Genomic DNA, 23,514 nt, shown 5'->3' with positions numbered 1-23,514 from the left:
TGTCTCTGTGTGTGATTGTGTGTGTACGCTGTCCCCATTTGGGAGCATAAAATAATTAAACTTAATTGACAGTTTTTGGCACCACCTTTGTACCAAAGTACTGACATATATGTATGTATGTATGTGCGTGTGTGAGTGCCCTTTAATCTAATGAGCTTAACTTTGGCATCAAGTGCCTGCTTAGCTTTTAGTGTAGTTGGTCATTGAGTTCGGATATTTTTAGCAACTGTCAACTGGGCCATTTCAGTTAACGCTCTCCGCAATGTTAAAGCAAAACTTTACATATTCATGAATAATTTATAAATTGGAATTTAGAATAATGAACTATTTTAACAAATAGTTACGATATTATTGTCCTTCGACTGCATTCATATAGCTTGAGCTACATAATAGCTAGGCAACTGATACTTTTTATTATTATTATAATTTTAAAATTCATTTATTATTTGACATTTAAATTACAATAAACAAAGGCAACATTTCTGAATAGTAAAACCTTTTGAAATCTTTATTTATTTATTTACTTGTTAATTATTATTAATTATTAATAATAATAATAACTAAAAGAAATGAGTTCTAGTTAGTTTTAATTTTTACATAGTACATATTGAATATAAGAGATCACTGTTAAATTAAGAGTATTGATAAAACTATCACAATAGCCTCCCAATATTTGAAAAATTCAACTTATATATTTTAAATGGTTTAGTATAATAATTGTGAAAGCGACATTTTTGCGTAGATTGAAAATTTTAATGTAGTAGCTGGTTGTTATACCACGTATAGCTTTTGGTATATTTCAGTATTTTTGCTTTCGTATTGTTAGGTTATATTTTAGCTTTATTTGTTGCTTTAGCTCAAATAATTTAGTGACTTAAAACCGTAAAGTATTATTAGGTATAATTTATTTATTGTTTATGTGATTGACAACTTATTTTTGCAATCGATATTCTATTGTGGTGTTACTGACCTACAATAATAATAAAAAAGTGTATTTGTACAGTGAAAATACTAATACCCTTATTAGATAGATAATCCTTTTTTATGACAGCTTTTCTTTTGCTAACTTCACAGTGCGCTCTCTTTGTTAACATGCACGATAATTTGCGCAATGGAATTCCAAAAGATTTTTTATTCTATTTGCAATTTGTATGATCAGAGTTTTCCAATTGAAATAAAGAAAGTATGCTTTGAATTTTGGTCAGTTATTAATATATATTTTAAAATTACCCGTTATCCATCAATTTCGATTTCGTTTTCATAAATTTTTTCAGTAAAATTGTTAAAGAATCAACAAGATTCTCATAGATTTTTCAGTAGGTTTTTCGACATCATGAAGATCTATCCGAATGCAGATGTTTGGTTTTACGTGGACAAGCCCGGTTGTTGGGGCAGTTATCAAAGATATGGTCCATATCACAGTTGGAAGCTGCCCAACAAGGAGTTTACTCCAAAGTACATGCACTATTGGCGCGATATTGAGGGACAAAAATTGCGGGATGTAAAGCGTAAGGATCTGTACTTTGATAAGTGGCCCAAGACAAGAATTCGTGCACAAGCCTGTCTGGGCATGCTCTACGCAACCGGCTATCGTTTTATTAAACTTAGCCAAGCACCGCCAGCTGGCTTTAAGTGTGCACCGCTTCCTGTTAACTTGGCTACTGCCCAATATGTAAAAGGTAAGTCAATGTATTACAAGTGTCTCTTGGATTTTAGTACAATCCATTTACAAAATGTAGCCAATTTGAAGAAACTGAAGAAGCAGGCTAAGGGGGAGCAAAACAAGAAAAAGAAGGACGCAGCCAACAAGAAAAAGGCTGAGAAGGCACATAAGAATCGAGGAGCTCCACGTGGAAGAAATTAAATATTAGGATCAATCATCTAAAAAAATAAATGTATATATATTGACGAAAAATAATAAAGATTTATATCAATAACTCGCAGTGTGTTATTTCTGTATTTTATGAAAACTAATTTCTATAAAAGCGAATAAAAGTGCCATTTAAATATTGAAACAATTTAAGCATTATATTTAAAAAGCTTTCAGTTGAAAATACTTATTCACTCATATCCTTTAAGTACATTATGCATAATTACCATAGCACAAAAGCCAACTGCGATGCAACTCATTAGACAACAATAATTTGTTTTCCCCATATAACACACTGTTATATGAATATGTACTCGTGTGTATATTTATATGAATGCGTATATTACATTGATAGATTTATCTGTGTACATTCGTATGTATTTGCTGATTTTCATCGGCCGCATAATTAGCGTAGCCAAGCGCACTGATTAACTTGCATTCAACGATTTTCAATTGAATTTTGCAGTTCGTTGATTCGAACCGAAAAAAGTGAAAAGAAAAAAACATATATAAAGACAGAATACCCAGCGAAAAATCCAAACACATACACACAGACACAACTGCATTACAATTGCAATCAGCATAGGAGCTGTTGTGGGAGTTACAAGTGTTGGGTCCCCAGAGTTGGGGGGATAGGTTAATAAAAATACAAAGCGGGATAAGAACGAAATGAAAAATATGCAGTCGGGTAAATGATGAATGCGAAATGTGCCATTAATTAATTCGATTAAATGCAGCAATTCTGGCAATCAGCCAAAAAGGCAGCCTCAGCTTCAGCCTGAGGACAACAGAAATAAAAAAATGGTGGCCAAAAGGACATAGTTAAGAGCCAGTCAATCAACAAAGTGGCCACAAAAGCCAGCGAAGATACATATATGAAACTGGTATCACATAAAGTAACTATTTATTAATGATAAATCATTTATTTGATTTGCAACAATTCAATTGACTTTTAGTAACAAGACAAGGAGTATTCACAGGCTTGCAATTAAATTTATATTTCCATTACTAAAGTAACATATATATAAGTATAATCTTTAAGCTGAAGGCTTTCACTGCCAGTGCTTTACCAATAGATTTAGTATTCATTTTAATTATAACTAACCTTTTGAATAAAAAAAAGTATAATATAATTTGTTTTATCTCGAAGCTTACATGCAACAGAATGCTACTTATGGTAGTTTCACTTCATTTCAAATAAAATCATAGAAGTATTGACAGTATTCATTATAAATTAAAGTTCCTAGCGGATCTGCTGTCAAAGAGTATGGATTGGTTCACACAAAAATAATTACTTTAAAAGTGATTAAAATATTTTACATTTAGAAACAAAATATATTATTATCTGTTAATTTAATTTAAATACAACAAATAAAGAAATTCTTATAATTAAACATATATTAAAAAAATATACAATAATAATATAATAAAATTTATTTTGTGTAATATATAGTAAGTAAAAGAATAAAAAAACAATATTTTTGTAAGTAAAATTTATATATTTTAATTTTTTCTAAAAATATTAAACCAATTTACACAATGAAAAAGCAAACCTTTTTTTTATTGTATTTTATTTTTTTAAACAGCTATAAACAACATTCACAACATATTTAATTATTTTGTTAAAAACATTAAATACTTTCTTTAATATACAGTCTTAGTCGGAGTTAAAGTTTAGCTTGACAGTTATTTCATTTGAAATTCTTTTGTCATTTTAATGTTATTATAATGAAGTCATAGTAAACTCACAGCTCATCAAAACAATATAACATTTTAATTTTTCTGCATATTTTAAAAATTTTAGCTCTAACTAAATATACAACAGATTATACGCGAAATGAAGGACAAGGACAAGAAAACGTGTTTCGATGACAGGCAAAATTTCGTTGCGACTCGCATGAGTTTACCACTCTTTATGGTGTCTCGTAAGTTTGCAAGATGCGCTAAAACATTGTATTATTAACCTTTGTACTTTTTAGGCAATCGCATACGAGAAGATAATTTGGATAGCGTTCAGAAGCAATTCAAGTTGGCGGGAGCACACTACAATAGTCGTTGTCAACAAGGTTTGTGTTTCTAGATCTGTAAGACCCCTTCAGACGAGCATTTCTTGAATTGCAGTTTTAGAAAGTATGTGTTAAATGGGTTAACACACATATTTTTGAAGAGGCGGTGAAGAAGTGAAGAAGGAAGAGTCGCTTTCTTTGGTATTTTTTTATACTTTATAGCAAAACTTAAGGTAACTCAACAGTGTCATCAAATTGTTCGGGAAAAAAAGATATGGGAGTAAAGCGGAGACTTTTTCTTCGTTCATGGAGTATCAATCAAGAATTGCTTGTCCGAAGGAGGTTAAAATCTTTTAACATAATGTACAAAACCTAACCTTTTAGAAAATCGTGGCGAGGAATTCAGCAGCGCTACGTATGCACATTATAAGCATTTAACCGGTTTTGAGAAGCAACCAGCTCAACCATATCCTGAGCAACGTCCACTGAAATGTGACCGTTCACTTTCCACCTGGCGGAGCTATCATCAAGCGCCAAATAGATATGGAGTTCTACCGGAACCATATAAGAGTCGCATGGGTTCCAAGGGATCAGTGTTTGCTAAAATGCATGTACACAAAAGTCGGGTGAGCATTAAACCACCTGGAGCACGCTTTTACGAGATGCCATCGGAAATAGAGCGGTTCTTCAAGCCGGAAAATAAGCAAAAAGGAATATTTCTCTCCAGTAAGATAGTCTATAAATTCCAAAATGAAATTTGACTTAATATTCATTTCGCAGATGCTCGAGATCATCGTCCTAGCACTCGTGCCATGGTTAATGACTTAACCACATGCTGGCGCAATCCAGACGATCCTGGTCCAACTGATACTTACACTAATGTCTACGAGATCAATGCCAATATGAAGCCAGTCGTCAAGACCACTTTAGACAATCCCCACTTGTTTCTACCGCAGTCATGTATTCCAACCGGTCGTAGCCTTCGTATAAGACGCAACATTAGCTTCGAGCCAGGTCCGGGTCGTTATGACATTCGTTATCCGAATGTTTGCGGTTGCGAGAGGGGTAAAAAGACGATGCCGGGTCTGACTGTAATGATTGAGAAACAGAAACGTTTCAAGTTTCGCCGATTGCCGTATATGCGCATAAATTCTCGCAAATATTGCGAGCCGGACTGGCGACATGTGGTCGGTCATGGACATGGTCATATCTTCAAGATGGGTAAGCACGATAAGCCCAAGCCACAGGCCAAGAAACCTATCACAAAGGGCAAAAAGGCAGAGAAACAATTGAAGATGTTTGCCGATGGCAAATACCTTAATATGCTGGTCAATCCCAGACATTTTCCGATCTCAATCCGTGACTTTCCGGTGCCACCTTATGTGCCGCGCATCGTTTACAATTGTGTTTCCAAGCGAGTGATTCGCAAGCAGCTGCGGAACAATAAGAAAATTGCCTTCTTGAGCGGTCAGGAGCGTTGGAAGGATGGAGCACGTCCTCTGCAATTAACCGCACGTCAGCTGGAGGCCATCAAAGAGCGTCTTCCGATCGAGCGACGCCTCGTCGATCATCCTTTGGAGCTGAGGCCATCGAAAATGCTTAGCCGGCTGCATCATGTGCCGGAGCATATGCGTAATACATATATGCCGAAGCTGCGCAAACGTCTCTTTAAATTTTTACCCATACCGGGAGCTCGTGTGTTGGTCACCGAGAGCGAAATAACACCAGACTTGCACTTTGATCGTGAGAATCCGACCGGGATGTATAATCGAAAGCTCGACGAGACGCAATTCTATCGTGACTCGGTGCTCTTTGAACAATCGGATATGTCGCTTGTCAAAGCAATAAAAAAACGGGAGAACAGTGTTACAGGCTCGGTGGCCTCCAAGTTAAGTAATCTGTCGCTGGTGAGACAATCGATTAGTCGCACTTCAATGATGCGGGGCACAGGCAAAGGATCCGTCATGATGCTTAACCCTAGCGAGACACGTGCCCGAGAATTGAAATCAGAGGTTGCTGCTGAAATGGCCGCTGTTGCTGCCGCCGAGGTGGCTGCTCAGGTCGCGGAATCTTGAAGCTGAATCTATCTTTTGACCACAATTAAAATTCAAGGATATTAGATAAACTACATCGCCAAATAAGAAACGAATGAAAGAAAGAAAGATCACACACGAGAGCCACGTTTACATAGTTTATGATTTATGCGTTATGCTCCAGTAAATTGTGTAGCCACCAAACTGGGGAGCAGCAGAAAGTAACTTTTGACCATAAAATAAATAACTTTTCAGTCTCTGCTTCCGTACATCGCTATGTGTGAGTGCCAGTGTGTGTGTGTCCTGAAATGGCCAAAACCAGCAGCCAGCACGAAATAATTAAGTTTTCCAACGTTTTGCGGAATCTGTGCTAGGTCCAGGCAGTTACTCCTCCTCCCTTAGCTCCTTTAGCTCCTGCTGCCGCTGCAGCTTCCTTCATCTTGTCTACGTGTGGCCCGCTACATGTGGCCATTAAAATTACGAGCATATCTCATATCTCTATCCTTGCTTAGATTGTAAAACATAATCTGTTATCAATTATTTTAGCTGCGTGCCTTTGGCCCCTATTTGGGGTTGCCATAGAGGCAGCCAAACGTTAGGCGGGGTCGAGTTGAAAACTAGCAAAAAGCGCTCACGTTGCATTTGGCAAAGGCTGAAAGAAAACTTTCCACATATTTATGACTTAGTTAAAATTTTGGCATGTAAGCAATTTCATGTGCTGCTTCTGCTTCTGCTGCGCCTCTGTTTATGCTCCCAGCTCATCAAAATGGGCATCGTAATCGATTTTACACTCTTTACCAAGTGCGTGAGCAACTGACGTAAGTGAATGACTGAATGGATTGAATCAGTTCAGTTCAGTTCAGTTCAGTGTGAGTTCTGTACTTAATTGAGTTTTCTGATGACCAAAGACGTTGATAGGCAGCTGCCAATTCAGCAGTAACTAAGAATTCATCAGCCATGCGTGGGGTACCAAAAGATCGTTGAGCTGTAACTGATTTTTGAATGAAAGCATCTGTCACTAAGTTTAAAAAATCAACATAACATACACGAGATAGTTGCTCACATATTTTCAATATAAAATTGATAATAAATTCAATAATTTTACACATTTATTTTAAATATAATATGTGTAATTTGTTAGAATTCAAATTTTTATTTGTATTGTGACAACTTTATATTTATATAGTGAAAATACTGATAAGATTAAGTTCAGACTTAACGAATAACAAATTTGTACATGTTTATATTATATATAATATATACAACATTTTGGGTTACATCTTAGTACATTAATAACTAATTTTGATATGACTTCTAATACAACTTGCACTTCTTGGAAGGAATTCCTTCTGTGAACTAACAATTGGGAATCTTAAAGATGCATTCGCACATCTGGCAGATGGAAGAAAAGCAGAACTGAAATGGAAACAACAGGATTCAAGGCTTTATTCAATGCATTTTGTTTACCAGCAGATGGCAGCTGATTAACAATGACAGGAACTCCCCAACATGTCCTGGCTCCAACTTTTCGCAAAGAAAATTATTATGGTTAATGCTGTGCGCTATTGTCGTTGTCATTTGTTGTGGTCGTTGCTGTTGTTGTTGTTGTTGTTGTTATTCTTATTGTTGTTGTAGTCGTTCTCGTTGTCGTTGTCGTTGGCTGTGCAAATATTTTACACGCCGCAAACGCAAACACAAAGCCAACGCCAAAGCGCACAAGTAAAAGTAAATTATAAGCAAAAGGCAACAATGCAACGCAATGTTGAAATGCAGCTGATTGTGCGCGAAAAGTTTTTTGTTACTGCTGCCTTGTAAGAGAATAAGGAAGGGGGGAAGGGAAGGGGACGAGAATCAGGTTAAACAGAATAAGAGGAGAATGAGAATGAGCACGAGGACAACTAAGGAGCAACAGCAGGAAAAGACACTGCACGCTTTTCGGTTAACATGAGTTATTATTGCAAAGTGGGCGGCTAACCAGCGCAAGACGGTGACTTCGTCTTCTTTTGCTGCCAACTATGCCAAGATGAAGCACTGGATACTCGCAAAGCTGTTTGTTTTTTTTTTTGGTATTCGCCTAGCAATCGAGTTGGGTAATGTATCAAAGCTATCCTCTAATTTTGTAATATGATTTATAGAATAAAATATTAAAAAAAAAACATGATAAAATGAAAAATAAAAATATAAAATTAAACATTTCAATCAAACACACAAATTATGCAATAAAAATTATAAATTATTCTTCAATTTTTGAATATAATTTATAGAGATCAATAATAGAAAATACTAAATATACAATTTGAATTTAAGAAAACATGTAATATGAAATTTGAAGTAGAAAATAAAATATGAAATTAAAAAATTAAAATGAAAAATTATAAAACAATTATGTTATTATTATATAATATTATATTATTATAAAACAAGATTAAACAAAAAACATGGCGTATAAAACATAGAAAATTTAAATTATAATATCTAAATGTAAGAATATAAAATATATTTTTCATATAAAGTTCATAGGGTATTGTTAGCCTTGATATTTTAATTTTCATATTGTTTTGCACAGAATACTTTTGTGCGTTGACAAAACAAATGAACCAAGGAGTTCGCACAGCGTGCAACGTTGTCTTTAGTCTATGAAAGTTGGCTTTGCCACAGTCACAGTCGCAGTCGCAGTCTCACAGCCAGAGTGCAGCCTTTGTTTGCTTTTCTTGTTGGTGAGATTTCTTTCTATTTGGGTCATGGGGTCGTGGCATGTGCAAATTGCATGCAGCAGCGGCATCAGCAACGCTGGCTGCAACAGAAGCTGTGCGTGAGTCGTCGTGAGTCGAGCGAGACTCGACATGTCGACTCTACATTTTCAAATAATTTCTGATTAAGCGTGGGCTGTCAGCGCACAGGGTACAAGGTGTAGGGGGTGTACAGGGTGCCCCGCCTCAGGATTCCGGTTGGCGGTGTTGCCAACTTGGCCGCCATGCTGTGTGACAAACGCAACGGGTGCAAATGCAGCACTGGCAACACGCTGACATATTGCGGCGCATAATTTAACGTTGCTTATGCCTTTTTCGCCGAGTGCAACTAATTTTTGTTTGTTGCCAGCGAAAGCCACAAAGATTTATGCCTCAGAAATTATGCTTTAAAAGTGAGCGTATGTCTTCGTTGTTGCAGTTTTCGTTGCTGTTGTTGTTTTTGTTTCTTCATCCGTTGTGCTTAAGTAATTTAATATACTTTAATGTCAGCTTGCAGTCTCCGCTTATACAGCTCTCCATCTTGCTCATTCACTTACACAATATATTCACACACACACACACACACACTCTACTACTACATATGTACATATAAGTCTGTGTAATGCATATTAGTATATGCGCATATAAAAGACGTGTATTATGAGAGTGGCAAAGGGGAAGGGAGGAAAGACTGCACGGGCAACAAAAACAACAACAACAACTACAACAACAGCGAGTGTGTTCATAAAAATGTAAATGTGCAAAATGGCACGCGAAAGAGGGACAGCAAGTGAGAAATCATAATAAAGGCGTGTGTGAGGCGAGCGAGTGGAGAAAACTCAGCCAGAATGTAACAACTGAAGGTTGCCAAATGTACATACGATTATACATACACATACATATACAGTATATGCGTGTGTGTGTGCGTGTGTGTGCTCATAAGTTTTTGCGCTGACATTTTAAGTGCATCTTTGTGAATTATTTAAACAAAGAATAATTACACAGGGCATTATGATCTTAATGCGATGAAATGCATGAAAATGTCTATTTTTAAATGCTACCCAAGTTTCACACCTCACATATTTTGCTGATGACTATTTTGCTTCTTGAAGCGAACTGAGTTATGATGTGACTACATATGGTATAGGATATTGTAAAGTTGCAATTATAATTTAAGCGGCATCGGGTCAAAGTCTGTCAACGGTAATTCTAGTAAGGTAATTCTTTCCAATTTCTAATTCTTGCTAAATTAATCATATTAAATACCAATACTAAAAAAATACTGCACATGAAGATCATTTTTATTATTTTTTGTGACTTTACTGCATTTCATACATCTTATATACGCTCATTAATTTATATTCATTTTGTTTTTGTTTACACCTTTTAGGGTTTAATCAACAAGTTACTTTGTGCAAAAGCCACTTAGATTATATTGTTCATTTGTGTGTGTGTGTGAGTGTGTTTGCGCGCTTACTCTTTTATATAAATTCCACTCAACTAAGCAAAAACAAAGACATAAACCAAACATGAGGCAATGCAAATGGCCTTAGTTCAGTTGAACCAAAACTCCACTTTGAATTCTTCTGGGATGAGAACGGGAATGGGAGAGAGAGAGAGATGGAAAAAATTGGATGGCTGCTGCTCCTGCTGCTCTTGCTTGACGGTATTCACACACTTTCCGCTTTGTTATTATGCGTATTATGCAAACCACGCCCACCGACACTCCCGCTCTCTCTCTCCCCCCGGAATGCCACTTACACTTTACTTTACGCGCTTTTGCCGCGTATTTTTATAGCCATTTGCTTGGCAAGAGCGCAAAAAAGTAGACAGCCCTTAGCTGAAGCAAAAAAAATGGTGCAAAACCCTTAAGCAGTTCTATACGACTATAATGTACACTACACACTCAATTATAAGCCAGTTTTCTTGCGTTGTTTATATGCCTAGAGTTGGTGTAGTGCACATGAAACGGTAAGAATACATACATACATACATACATATATGCATATAAGGAAGAGAATAGACAAATAGGGTTCAACGGGGAGTCCTCGAAGTGCAGATGCTCTGGAATGATGTCAAAAGTTTTTTTTTATTATTATTATTATTAATTTAATTTAAATCGACTATAAGCTGAAAAAATATAAAATAAAGAATTTTTCTAATTTAATAATCACTAATAAAAAAAAAAACATTTTTATAGATAAGCATTTAATGTTAAAGTCGGTAAATCCTATAGAAATATAAATTAAGAATAAACTTTTAAGTTTGAGAATTCATATATTCAATTTTATTTTATTTAAAATCGATCTGGCGGCATTGAAAAACTCATTTTTAAATTTAATATTTAGTAATAGAAAAAAGAAAAAAATAATAATCTTAAAGTTAAGAGTATTAAATATAATGTTGAAATCTAAAAGAATATTATTTATTAAAATTTCAATTGAGGAATACATAAAAAGAGTTTTTATATAGTTTGACGGCCCTCGTTAGTCACTTTTATGCGCACTACAGGGTATTGAGAATGTCATGTGGAAGGTAAGTGGCGTAGACAGCAGATACTAGGAATGTGTGTGTGTGTGTGTGGTAAAGTACGAGTTTGTGTGCATGTTGAAAAGCACTAAAAAGTATTATCTAAATGATAATTTGTTGCTGCTTGTCTGTTTGTTGAGTAATGTAATTTTATGTACAGCAATGGGAGCTACCATGCATAAACCATTGGAGACAAAGGCTTCAGCTGTTCTCAGCTTTTCCTTTGCCCCTCCTCATCCTCCTGCTCCTTTTCTGGTTGTACATATCAAACATACTGTACTCTTACATTTTTGCATGTATAGTATTATGTGCGTAAAGCATATTTCCGCTTCCTGTTGCTGGCCAAGTCACAAAGGCGTACAATTCGCTTGCTGCCGTAAATGAAACAAAGCAAAAGCAAAAGCAAAGGCAAGAGCAAAGTCACTTAGCCAAAGCATTTTGGGCACAGTCAGTCTTAAGTTACCATAAAACAATTTTGAACAAACTTGTTTGGACTAAGACAATTCAATTCCATTCAATTCACTTCACATCGAAGAAGAACTTTTGCAAAACATTGGCGAAACATTTCAAGGATTAGCCTCGACCCGTTTACCTGCACAGATCCTCAAATCAATTGCACATTTTGCGCAACTTTGGACAAATGCAATGCAATTAAATGCGACAAAGTTCAAAATTGAATTGGTACAGCAAATCGACGGACTTGTCCGGAACTCTATTGGCCGAATATAAAACGCATGACAATCCGAGAGAGCAAAGGCCGGCTGAGTAAAGGCATGATAGGACTGTTGGGCTGGCAGGATCAAACCGGGCCAGTCCAAACCAGACTGGACTGGACTGAAGTGGAGTGGACAAGGCTGAAGAGGGACAGAACTGAAATTCAATTCGGTTGCGCTCGATTGCGTTGCATTTCAATATAAATATTTATTTTATTTATACAGACACAGGCGCACCCAGTTGCAGCCAACTACAGATACAGATACAGATACAGATACAGATACACAAATGGACGGGGCGACAAGTTGCAGCTGACAGTAGAAGATGTTGTGGAACCCATTTGTTTTAGTCAATGGATTGCAGCGGTACAAAGTCACTCCGCAGTTCACTTCAGTTCAGTTCAGTTTCGAGCAGTTCAACTTGGTATGTTGCATTAGAATTCAATTTTCAAACTGATTTCGTGTCTGTGTATCTGTTTCGAGCTGTGCATCTGTATTTGTCCGTTGTCTATTCGAGTTGAATGCCATGCCATAACTTTGGCTTAGCAGAGAGCTTGCTTTGACTTCCACTTCCTCATCGACTTGCGTCAGGGTCTGAGCCTGAGACTGAGAACTGAACTGGTCGAGCTGTCAATATCCCAGAACACAAAACGACGAAGAGAGAGAAGAAGCCATCAGTTGTGTAAGGCAAATTGTGTGTAGCGTTTTTGGTATATATACAAGTAGTTGGCCCAATCAGAACAGAAATAGCTGAAATCTTTGTCTAAATGAAATCAACAGACTGTGCACTTATCGAAGCTAATCGAATACTACAAATAACAACGGCAATAATTGTTTCTTAAATGCTTATTGATTCAAAACGTGCATTAAATTTATTTAAATGAGAAGTTGCTCATAACGTCTATCTGTAATCTGAAAGTAAATGATTTAGCAATAATATGAATTTACTAGACAGCTTCGGCCGCGTTTTATTTTTATACCCGCTACCCATAGGGTAGAAGGGTATTATAACTTTGTGCCGGCAGGAAATGTATGTTACAGGTAGAAGAAGGCATCTCCGACACTATAAAGTATACATATTCATGATCAGCGTCAACAGCCGAGACGATCTAGCCATGTCCGTCTGTGTGTCTGTGTGTCTGTCCGTCTGTCCGTATGAACACCTAGATCTCAGAGACTATAAGAGATAGAGGTATAATCTTTTTTTCGACAGCATTTGTTATATTTGCACGCAGATCAAGTTTGTTTCAAATTTTTGCCACGCCCACTTCCGCCACCGCAAATCAACAAAATCGAATAACAAGCGTAATTTTAAAGCTAGAGTTACGAATCTTGGTATATACAATAATAACTATAGTAGTTATGATTCCTGAAAATTTGGCTGCAATCAGATAATTGTGGAAGTTATTAAAGAAATACTTTTGCATAGGCAAAAACGCCTACTTACTAGGGGCTTTGGCTGACAATCTGGTATATTGAGCCGTCTATGGTATATTTTAAATGCGGTACTATATCGATATACCAAATACACCACTTAGTATATTTTTAGTATTTTTGTAGTATTTTGGTATATTTTGAAAATAAAACCGCAATATTTTGCTTTCATTCAAAATGGGTAGCGGGTATCTCACAGTCGAGCACACTCGACTGTAGCTTTCTTACGCGTTATATTTGATAGTGGTCCAGTTTTGTTACAGATTGTAGAAGTTAAAAAAAAAAATATGGGCAAAAACGCCAATTTACAACGTGTCTTTATCTACAATCTGGTATATTGTACATTTTATGGTATTTTTGAATGGTACTATACCAATATACCAAAAATACAGCCTTTGACATATTTCAGTAGTTTTGCGGTATATTAATTTGGTATATTTTAAAAATATACCACTTTTTTCTTTTATTCAAAATGGGTAGCATTAAATTGAATTATTTAAATAAAGTTATTTAAATTGTTTATTGGCTCGTTGGTTCTTGTTGTCGTTATGTTTTTGAGCATACCTATTAAGTGATAAACCAGCATAAGCTACGCTTATCACATTAAAATTAACATAAATTCCTCATTTTTGAATAACTAAAAATAAATAGAGATTGTTTGTAGTTTTGCTCAATTTAAAAAATGACAAACTGACTTTTAATTTCGTTTTCAATATTGAAGTTAGATCATTAAAGTTTAAACATTTATTTTCTGCTTTTTGTAAATATTCTGCAGTAAACATATAAAAGCTGAGGCGTGGTTATATTGAAACTGTCATCGTTCAGGCGTCTTTTAATATAATTTTGCATTCGGTTGCTAATTATTTGCATATTTCTTTGCGTGCAATGTGAGACGTGAGCTGCAGCTGCCGAGGGCAGGTGGCATAGAAGCACAGGAGGACAGGAGGACATGAGGAGAACAGTAGTAGAAGAGGGCATTGAAAGGACCTGGAGCTGTCGCTAATTTGAAAGCTTTTTGCGGAAGACAAATGCAAATGTCAGCGTTGTGTGCACAGGGTTGGCAACTTTTTCATTTTGCCGTTTTGGGCTGGCTTTGGCTTGCAGTTGTCATTTTACGTTGTGCAAATGTCAAACTTATCGACTCTAAGCCACGTGCCCCGAGTCGAGTGCATCTATGGCACGAAGTACATTCTCATCTGGATGTCTGATGGCTGGAGGTGCATTGTGTGGCCAGGATGACGTCCCACACTTTTATGTAGCGTGTTGCAAGTTGTGTGTGGCACGCCAATGTAGCACGTTCAAATTAACTTTAATGAACTCAGTTTAGTTGCAAATGAGTTACAAAACTCGAAAACACATCGAGACGTGTTTAGTGCACACTGCGCACCGAGCGTTGTGCTTCATGCGTGTTGCAAGTAAAATTACTCCACTATTATATGTGGGTTTTTGATCAAGGGGCGTATTTCTGGATAAAATGATGAAGCTGCTTCAATTTCCTTCTTTTAATTCTTTATTTAACTAAATTGTTCAAGATAAGAACTTACATTTAAATCAAGATTGCTATAAATTTAATAATAAAATATCTACACATTTTGTTGTGTTCCAATTGAAAATTCTGCCGAAGGTAATAGATGACAATGACGGCCAAAATTTAAATAAAATTCTAAACAAGTTCGCAAATCATGTCAAAAGTCAAATTCTGTGTTTGTGACAGTTGGAAGATTGCGAAAAATGCTCATGTTAGCAAAAGGTTACGACGTCCGCTGAAAACTTTGCGGCGAAAGTTCACATGGCGTATACTTTACTATAATACATACACACAAGAACGCCAAACTGTCCCTCTCTCTGTCTCTCTGTCTATAGGCCACGCCCCCAGCTACAGAGCTGTTGAAATGGTCGGAGTAAGGCGTAAAAATGTGCCAATACTTATTTGGCATAGACTTTCGCTAGGAACTTCGTTGTTGTTGTCGTTGTTGTTGCTGGTTTAGGCCTTGGCAATTTGGTGTTTTTGTTATTCTGACAGTTATGCTTATTTATAGGCGTGTTATTTTCAAAGTATTTCAAGGACTGCTGTCACAGGCAGTGGGCGAGGGAATGGGCGGATTTTGGCATTTTTAAGCCAAGGCAATTTATTGGCTTTGCTGTGTGCCGATTAGCCAAATATTGAGATTATAAGCGATTCGAAAGCCGTTTCAATTTGGGGCTTATTACGCGCTGAGAAAGGCTTAGGCGCGTCTATCTAGATAATTGAGACTGTCAATTGCAGTTGCCGCACAGCCAACGCCTCCGGTTTTGGGTTCATTGAACCGCTTTCCGAAATGCCTGCGGTATTCGGTATGCGGCATAACATTGTGGCCTGAAGCGTCACGGGCGATCAGCCAAAATAAAGAATCGCTTCGAAAAACCAAACAAATTGAAATAACACCAGATAACTGAGAGCTTATTTCACACCCCTCTCCCCTCACCGCAATGTTTGGCCAAAAATGTGTGTGTGTGTTGCCAAAAAAGTGTGAAAACCACAGCAGCGGCAATGTTGGCCAATTGTAACGGCTGTGTGGCCACCGTAAACACTGAACAAAAAAGAAACTGACTAAATGACTGTCTGACTGACATACATAAATGGGCAGGCGACTCGGTTCCTTCTCACATTTTCTCTTTTTGGCGGTGTTGCGGTTTTTGTGGCCGCAAATGTGCACGCCAATTGATTTATTTAAACAATAAACTAACTGCCAAAGAAGCCGCTGCAATCATGCCGAAAAATAGGCTGCAATATTAAGTAAGAAACCACATTGAAAATATTAATTATTTAATTAACTACATATTTAATTAACTAGCAATAAGTAAAAAAGTTTTTAAACACTTTTATGATTGCTTTTGGTTTTTTTTTAAATGTTTTAATATTTCATTTTATTATTATTATTTTTTTTTTAATTTTAATATCTTCTACCCATTGGGTCGAAGAGTAGATTAGGGACATCTCAGATCCCTTGAAGTAAATATATTCTTGATCAGCGTCAACTGCCATGTCCGTCTGTCTGTCAGTCTGTCAGTATCAACACATAGATCTTAGAGACTGCAAATGATAGAGCTATAATTTAACTTGTTCTTGTTGCACGCAGTTCAAGTTTGTTTTACATTTTTTCTAAACCCACTTCAGTCCCCGCAAAGCGAAGTAATAATTTTGTATGGGAAAAAGCAGCTGCTTCTGTCAAGTCATAATTGCGTTGGTTTACAATCTGGTTTTTTATATATATATATCAATATAACCCTTTGAATATTTCAGATTTTTTTTGGGTATATTTTAAGAATGGGAAGCGGGAATCTCACAGTTGAGAATACTCGACTCTTGTAGTTTTTTTACTTGTTCATAATTTGTGGTATGTAACCTTGTTAATGCATAGCAAATAATAATAGTTAACAAAGTTGAATAAAGTCTACTTACACTACAATATAATTTTCTTTAATGTTCTCAACATTTCATCTCTCTTTTGTTATTGCATATTTTATTCAATTATTACAATTGCACTTATAAAAATATTTAATTTTTGACCCTGTCCCACATTCGTTTATTGAATTATCTTTTCTTTATATAATTTACTCTTACACAATATAGTAAAATATGCAACAAATTGTCGTCTTGTTTATTATTTTCATAATGAAGTTATTTGCTTCAATTAAACAAGTGTAAATTTGGTGAAAGTGAAGGTTACGAGGTTAACGTCAGACAAGAAAAGACGCAAAGAAATGAGTAAACGCAAATAGTTGTTGATAACGAGTTTAAACTGAACTTGAAACAATTGCCAAAACTGATGCGTTCTGGCAACAAGTTTGTTGACACCTAGATAAGGTAACTGATAAGGTAGCGAACGCATGGCAATATAAAAGCGATGGACTGATTTCAGTTTTGACATTGTTACTACACTCAACCACAGCACGAGATGAGTCGATTGGCATTTGTGTGGAGTAGTTTGCTGTTCGCAACTGTCAGCTGGGCAACACCTCATTATGATGGACGCATTGTGGGTGGCCAGGTGACAGAGATACGCAATTTCCCATACCAAGCATCCATACAGCTGCATGGTCAGCACATCTGCGGTGGCGCCATTATCGGAGATTACTTCATATTAACCGCTGCCCACTGCTTCGAGGAGCAGTGGTCGGAGCCCGACTACAGCGTAAGATTGGGCTCCGCGGAACATGCGATGGGTGGCGAGTTGCTCAGTTTGCGGCAGATCATACGTCATGGAGCCTACGACACTCTGACACACGATAATGACTTGGCACTCTTGCTGCTCAATGGCAGACTCAACTATACGGAGGAGCTGCAGGCAGTGCCTTTGGCCTCGGCACAGGATGCACTTACCCCTGAAACAACGTTGTACGTCAGTGGCTGGGGATTGCAGAGCGAGACGGGTGAGGAGGGTGTATCGCCAGTGCTGCGTTACGTAGATTTAGCACATGTAGAGCCGAAAGCCTGCAGAGGTGCTTATTCCAAAGTGCTGCCTATTACCCAGCGCATGCTCTGCGCCAGCCGCGAGGGACATGATAGTTGCCAAGGCGACTCAGGTGGTCCATTGGTTGGCTATCAGCCTGGCAGCAACGAGGGTAAGCTTTACGGCATCGTTTCCTGGGGTCTCGGATGCGCGAAGCGCGAATATCCTGGTGTTTACACGAGTGTGGCTTCATTCAGGACTTGGATTGATGCTCAGGTGGGCGCCTGGGGCTGGAATACGTTGCTAGCTGGTTGGAGTGGATTGCAGAGGGTCAATCAGAATTGATAAGATAAGAATAACAAAGCAAGCTGTGTTATTATAAATTTAACTTTTCAATATTCTAATAAACTTTAATCTATTAAACAAACTCGTAATTATGCAATCAAATTTTATTCAACAGAAATGAATATTGAATATTTTAATAATAGATTAGACCAACCACTTTATGTGCTCATACTCATTAAATTAATTAACATAAAATAGGCGCTGCTACGTCATTCCAATGTCTCTGGTCTAATCTATTAGTAAATATCAGTTAATTGCATTATTAAGTGCTCAAGGTCGTTCGATTCTCTCCAATGTTGTTCAACGATCTACAACGATCATTCTTCGTTAAAGTTCGTTTATCGTTCGATTTCACGCTTGGTTCTAAAAAACATTGTACTATTCAGTTTTATAAATATGAAGATCTAATTAAACATCAAAATTAAGTGAACGTGAATTTATTTAGTTCGTTCACGTTACTGAATAGCCAATTTTGATCTTTGGGCAACTCAATACACCGACTTGTATATGTATTGTGTGCATACCCAATACTAATAGGATTTTGTGCACACAAGAAAGAAACATCTCGGATCAGCTCTCAGAGATTATATGAAACACAGATACTATTCTTATTTTTTTTTATCCCTTCTTATAGTTTTTCGGTTGCGATCTGATAAACATTGTATAAGTTTTTAAAGAAATTATTTTACATTTCAAGAAATGCAGTCAACTGCAATAATCTAATCTGATAATACAAAACGTAGCCTTCGGTTTAGCGCGTGTATCTCACAGTTGAGCACTCTAACCAATAGTTGTTTTCCTTCTTGTTATTTTAATTCATAAACTCAATTAATTGCCATAGTAAAATAATTCGATACATTCGTTGATCGACATATAAAATATAACCTTTACTTTAATTTATAATAAAGGAATAAACTTTTTAATATTTCCTGTTGGGCTGTGCTTTATGTTTAATCAGTGAATGAATAAATAAATTTGGATCAAAGAATATTATATAAATTCATAAATAATAAAATACATACAACATTTTCTATGCAGTCGAGCTGATCTCTTAAGTGTATTTTCATCTTGGTTATCGACTTATTTTTTAATTACGAAAACTCATAATTTCCATTTTAACACATTTAACAAATCCATAGCTGAAGAGCCAGAAGCTGCTGGCTCCTAAGTCAGAATGCAGCAGAAAATGTGGTAGACGAGCTCGAAACTAATTCAGATTCAATGAATATGTTAACATCTTGCTTGCCACAGAGACTGGCAAATAAATCGTTTGCCTACAACCAGGCGCAAATGTCAAAATGCAAGCACATACAGAGACAGACACAGACACATGCAGAGAGTTAGTTTATACAGTGTAGTATTTCATTATGAGATAAAACAACCTGCACTATAGCAACAACAACTTATTAGTTTAGACAAAAATAAATTGCATAAATATTTAAAGCAGGCAGAATAGCTTAAACGTGGCTTCTAGTATATGGACAGAAGCAGGACGTGAGCCTTGTGGTCAACAGCATCAGGAGCAAAAAGCAACAGCAGCAGTAGTCGTAGAAGTAGAAATAGTAGCAAGAGGCTAACAAGCCATAGTGCACAGGGTAGACGGCAAGGGGTCAGGGGTCAGGAGTTGGTGAGTTGGTGTTCATCACACAGATACGAGCACATTTCACAGATTTTAATTTGTTGTTTGCCGTTAAGCAAACTGTGTAAGTGTATGTCCTGACGATAAGGCACACATCTTGCTAATTGTTTCATTTTGCTTGGCATTAAGCAAACATTTCAAACTGTGCGAGTATTTCATTTAATTGCATGCGTGTATTTTGCAGAAATTTCAATTTGCTGCTGTCACATCGAGCTTGATGTCTGCTTTCAGTATGCTGATTGCAGTTCAGCAATTAATTAAATATGCCAGCTCCAAATATCAGTTAATAAACCACAACAACTTCCAAATCAACAGATTTATGTGTGCCATAAAGAAATGAACGCGTTTGTAGAATATCAAAAGAACTCAGTTTTCAACATGCAATATAACAAACAAACAGAACTATGTTTTCCAATAATTAAAAAATAAAAATTGAGAACATTAAAAATATTAAGAGCTTGAAAGAATATTATTACAACGCAAATTACAAAATAATTATTCAACTTGCAATTTCTAATTACTTTTGATGAATAGTTTTTTTTAAGCAATTATTTAATAATAGTGCAGGATTGATTTATATAAAATTGTAGTGTATCAACACAGGGAGAAAAAATGGAAGAGCATATGGGCACATAATCCTGGATTAGCTATTCTGAAAATCGAATTTTATTTCTCTCATAGAGCATTAAGAAATATTTTCAATTCTAAATATATTTTTACGTAAAATGAAACGGCTTACAAATAGATAAATGTGTCCAAAGATAGAAAAGAATCAATTCAAAATTTATTTAACCTTGATTTATTAAAATTATTTATTTATTTATTTAATAATATTTTTCTTGTTAGTTTCACACATTTTTGTTTTTTTTTTGTGTTTGTTGGAATACCCTTATTCAACTAATCAAAAATACCATTTAATATAACATATAAGTAGTATATTGATTGTTGGGCACGTTGGTCACACTGATGTGCTCGCTCTCTCACTTGGTTAAAATCTCAGAAGAGTGTGCATGTGGTTTGGTGCTGACAATAAAATAATAAATTAAATAACTAAATATTCAAGAAGATAAAAGCGCGTGTATTCTTTAATAATAATTGGGTGCTTATTCCAATAGGTTATGGGCCCAGTTCATGCCTAATAATAATATATAAAACAAAATTAATACGCGTCGTTGCAAATTCTTGTGAAATCTTTTTTTTCTTTGCGTCATAAATACATACATACATAATTGCAAATTCTTGTGAAATTCTTTTTTCTTTGCGTCATAGATACATACATAATTGCAAATTCTTGTGAAATTTTTTTTTTGTCATTTCGTTTTTTTTTATTGCGATTTGTTGTGAAATTCATTTTTTTTTCCTCACATTTGTATTATTGCAACCCTTGTCTGTTTGTGTAGGAAGTAAAAATGGAAAAGTTAAAGTATAACATAAAGCCGTTTACCGGTGAGAAATATTCGATTTGGAAATTTCGAGTTCGTGCGTTGCTTACAGAATTAGAAGTGCTTAAAGTTATTGATGATGAAAAACCGAATAAAGATGATGTTGATTGGATCAAGGCTAATCTATGCGCTAAGAATATCCTCATTGCGCACTTGGGCGACTCATTTTTAGGTTTCGCATCTAGTGACGCCACAGCACGTGAAGTTTTCAAGAACTTAGACGCCGTATACGAACGGAAAAGTTTAGCGTCGCAACTATCAGCGCGCAAACGACTGCTTGCTCTTAAACATTCGGGCGAGATGTCACTTTCAAATTTTTTCATTATTTTTGATGAACTTATCAGTGAGTTGTCAGCTGCAGGCGCTAAAGTTGATGAAATGGACAAAGTTTCACACCTACTGCTCACATTGCCCTCGTCATATAATGGCGTTATTACAGCAATTGAAACTCTTTCAGAGGAAAATTTGACATTAGCCTTTGTTAAAAATAGATTGTTAGACCATGAGATAAAAATTAGAAATGATCAAAAGGATACTAGTAAAAAGGTTATGAAAGTGTTAGTTCAAAATAATAATCATAAAAAGAATTATCAAAAATATTCATCCAAAAACAAGATAACACAACCAATAAATAAATTTAAACATAAGCAACTTGGCAATATTAAATGTCACCACTGTGGTAAGATGGGACATATTAAAAAGGATTGCTATCATTTTAAAAGAATATCAAATTTAAATAAAAATAATAATGTGGGATTGGTTTTATGATTATGTTTATTTATTATTTCATAAGTTTAATCCTTAATTATTATGATATTTAGTTTATTTATTAATTTAATTATTTAAAAATATACGTCGCGGTCGTCGTTAGCACGTCTTGCTTTTCTCGTCGTCGTCACAAAAATCATCTTCCAAGTCTCTTGTATCGACTTCCTTCTCAATCGATACTCCTTCTCAATCGATACTCCTATCTTCATATCATCGATACTCCTTTCTTCATATCATCGATAGGGGATAGATTGGCGTTGCCAGACCCATTCCCACAACTCGGCCATCCTCTCATGCATTCGCCTCGAATGCGTCGTCGTTGCAGTCGCCATCTGGAACCCATGGTTTCATGAATTCCGCACATGTGGTAGTTTGTCTCGGTCCCTCATAGAACACCGCATCTTTGGTTACATCATAGGTATCATTCGGTTTTGATTTTGTCACACGGTAGGGGCCAAAATATTTAGCTTTTAATTTAAGCCCACCTCCTAGTTGAGTGCGTTTTATAGCTACAAGGTCGTTGACTTTGTAAGTTGTAGCTGGCTTTCGTCGAAGATTGTATGAGCGCTTATTCTCATCTTGAATATTCGCTATCTGCTGTTTGGCCTGCATTCGGAGCTCGTCTCTGTTGTTGTTAAACATCTGAATCATCTCGTCGGCAATGATCTGCTTTAAAATGAGGTCGTCTTTAGTATGCATCTTGATGCCAAAAAGCAACTCAAACGGCGTAGCTTGGGTACTTCTACAATACGTCGAATTGATGGTTTGTTGCACCTTGCCCACGTGTTTATACCATTTGGTAGGGTCGTCGATCGACATCTTAGATAGCACTGAAATGATAATAGAATTTAATCGTTCAACTTGTCCGTTGGCCCTTGGTAAACCAGTCGTTATTAAATGATGAGCTATGTTCTCCAATTCGCAATAACTTTTGAACTCGTCTGATGTGAATGCGGAACCTCTGTCGGTGATGATTTGGATTGGATTTCCAAACATTAAGCTCTGCGTCTGCAGCCTCATTGTGACTTCTCGCGCTGACGTCGTCTTTGTCGGGTAAAGCCAACAGAACTTCGTGAATCCGTCAATAATAGCTAGGATATGCTTGTATTGCTTATGCGTAGATTCCAGAGGCCCAAGAAAGTCGATGTGGAAGGTTTGCAGTGGTTCTTCTTCTTTCGGAATCGGATGCAGCTCTCCCTCCTTCTTGCCACTTTTACGACTAAGCACAATGCAAGGTATGCAACATCGAATTTGCTGCTGTATTTTCTCCTCCAACTTCGGAATGTGATACTGCTTTCCAATAATTTCTTTTGTCTTTTTTACGGAGAAATGACCTCTCTCGTGCGCTGACTTAATAATCTCGCGTTGCATACTCAAAGGAACCACAATTAACTCATTGTCGTCGATAAGTTTGTGTAGAAGTCCGCCTTTCATAAAGTAATTATTATGAGAGCTTCTATCTCGTAGAACGTCAATAATGGCCTTCAACTCGTCGTCCTGCACTTGGATGGATTTTAGTCTGCTATATACGGTATCGTCGGTAATCATCATCATTGTAGGGTAACGGCTAAGA

At 36.3% G+C, this 23,514-nt stretch overlaps 3 protein-coding genes across 4 annotated transcripts; all 3 read left to right on the top strand.

Annotated features, from left to right (window-relative positions):
- The first annotated feature begins 1,195 nt into the window (after positions 1-1,195).
- Positions 1,196-8,791, top strand: LOC133844698 (uncharacterized). Of its 2 annotated transcripts, XM_062278795.1 has the most exons (3): positions 1,196-1,679; positions 1,740-1,870; positions 8,782-8,791. In XM_062278795.1, the coding sequence occupies exons 1-2, from the start codon at positions 1,334-1,336 to the stop codon at positions 1,862-1,864; spliced, it is 471 nt and encodes a 156-aa protein (XP_062134779.1). In that variant the 5' UTR covers positions 1,196-1,333; the 3' UTR covers positions 1,865-1,870; positions 8,782-8,791. The 2 variants fall into 2 exon arrangements, with proteins under 2 accessions (XP_062134779.1, XP_062134778.1); XM_062278794.1 differs by lacking the exon at positions 8,782-8,791 and having other exon boundaries at positions 1,740-1,937.
- On the top strand, positions 3,597-6,168 carry LOC133842929 (uncharacterized). Its single transcript, XM_062276236.1, has 4 exons — positions 3,597-3,795; positions 3,850-3,936; positions 4,261-4,602; positions 4,657-6,168. The coding sequence occupies exons 1-4, from the start codon at positions 3,708-3,710 to the stop codon at positions 5,949-5,951; spliced, it is 1,812 nt and encodes a 603-aa protein (XP_062132220.1). The 5' UTR covers positions 3,597-3,707; the 3' UTR covers positions 5,952-6,168.
- An 8,429-nt stretch (positions 8,792-17,220) lies between the features above and the next one.
- LOC133842743 (trypsin beta) lies at positions 17,221-18,174 on the top strand. Its single transcript, XM_062275954.1, has one exon. The coding sequence runs from the start codon at positions 17,253-17,255 to the stop codon at positions 18,090-18,092; it is 840 nt and encodes a 279-aa protein (XP_062131938.1). The 5' UTR covers positions 17,221-17,252; the 3' UTR covers positions 18,093-18,174.
- Positions 18,175-23,514: the final 5,340 nt, after the last annotated feature.

This window comes from Drosophila sulfurigaster, chromosome 3 (assembly GCF_023558435.1).
Source record: "Drosophila sulfurigaster albostrigata strain 15112-1811.04 chromosome 3, ASM2355843v2, whole genome shotgun sequence".
NCBI lineage: Eukaryota > Metazoa > Arthropoda > Insecta > Diptera > Drosophilidae > Drosophila > Drosophila sulfurigaster.
This window is presented reverse-complemented; position numbering and strand designations above follow the sequence as displayed.

Excerpts from the sequence above, each read along its gene's own strand:
- LOC133842743 (XM_062275954.1), top strand. The coding sequence starts at position 17,253 with ATGAGTCGATTGGCATTTGTGTGGAGTAGTTTGCTGTTCGCAACTGTC.
- LOC133844698 (XM_062278795.1), top strand. The coding sequence starts at position 1,334 with ATGAAGATCTATCCGAATGCAGATGTTTGGTTTTACGTGGACAAGCCC. Across the intron at positions 1,680-1,739 it reads TACTGCCCAATATGTAAAAG|CCAATTTGAAGAAACTGAAG; the intron begins GTAAGTCAATGT and ends TACAAAATGTAG.
- LOC133842929 (XM_062276236.1), top strand. The coding sequence starts at position 3,708 with ATGAAGGACAAGGACAAGAAAACGTGTTTCGATGACAGGCAAAATTTC. Across the intron at positions 3,796-3,849 it reads ACCACTCTTTATGGTGTCTC|GCAATCGCATACGAGAAGAT; the intron begins GTAAGTTTGCAA and ends TGTACTTTTTAG. Across the intron at positions 4,603-4,656 it reads AAAAGGAATATTTCTCTCCA|ATGCTCGAGATCATCGTCCT; the intron begins GTAAGATAGTCT and ends TTCATTTCGCAG.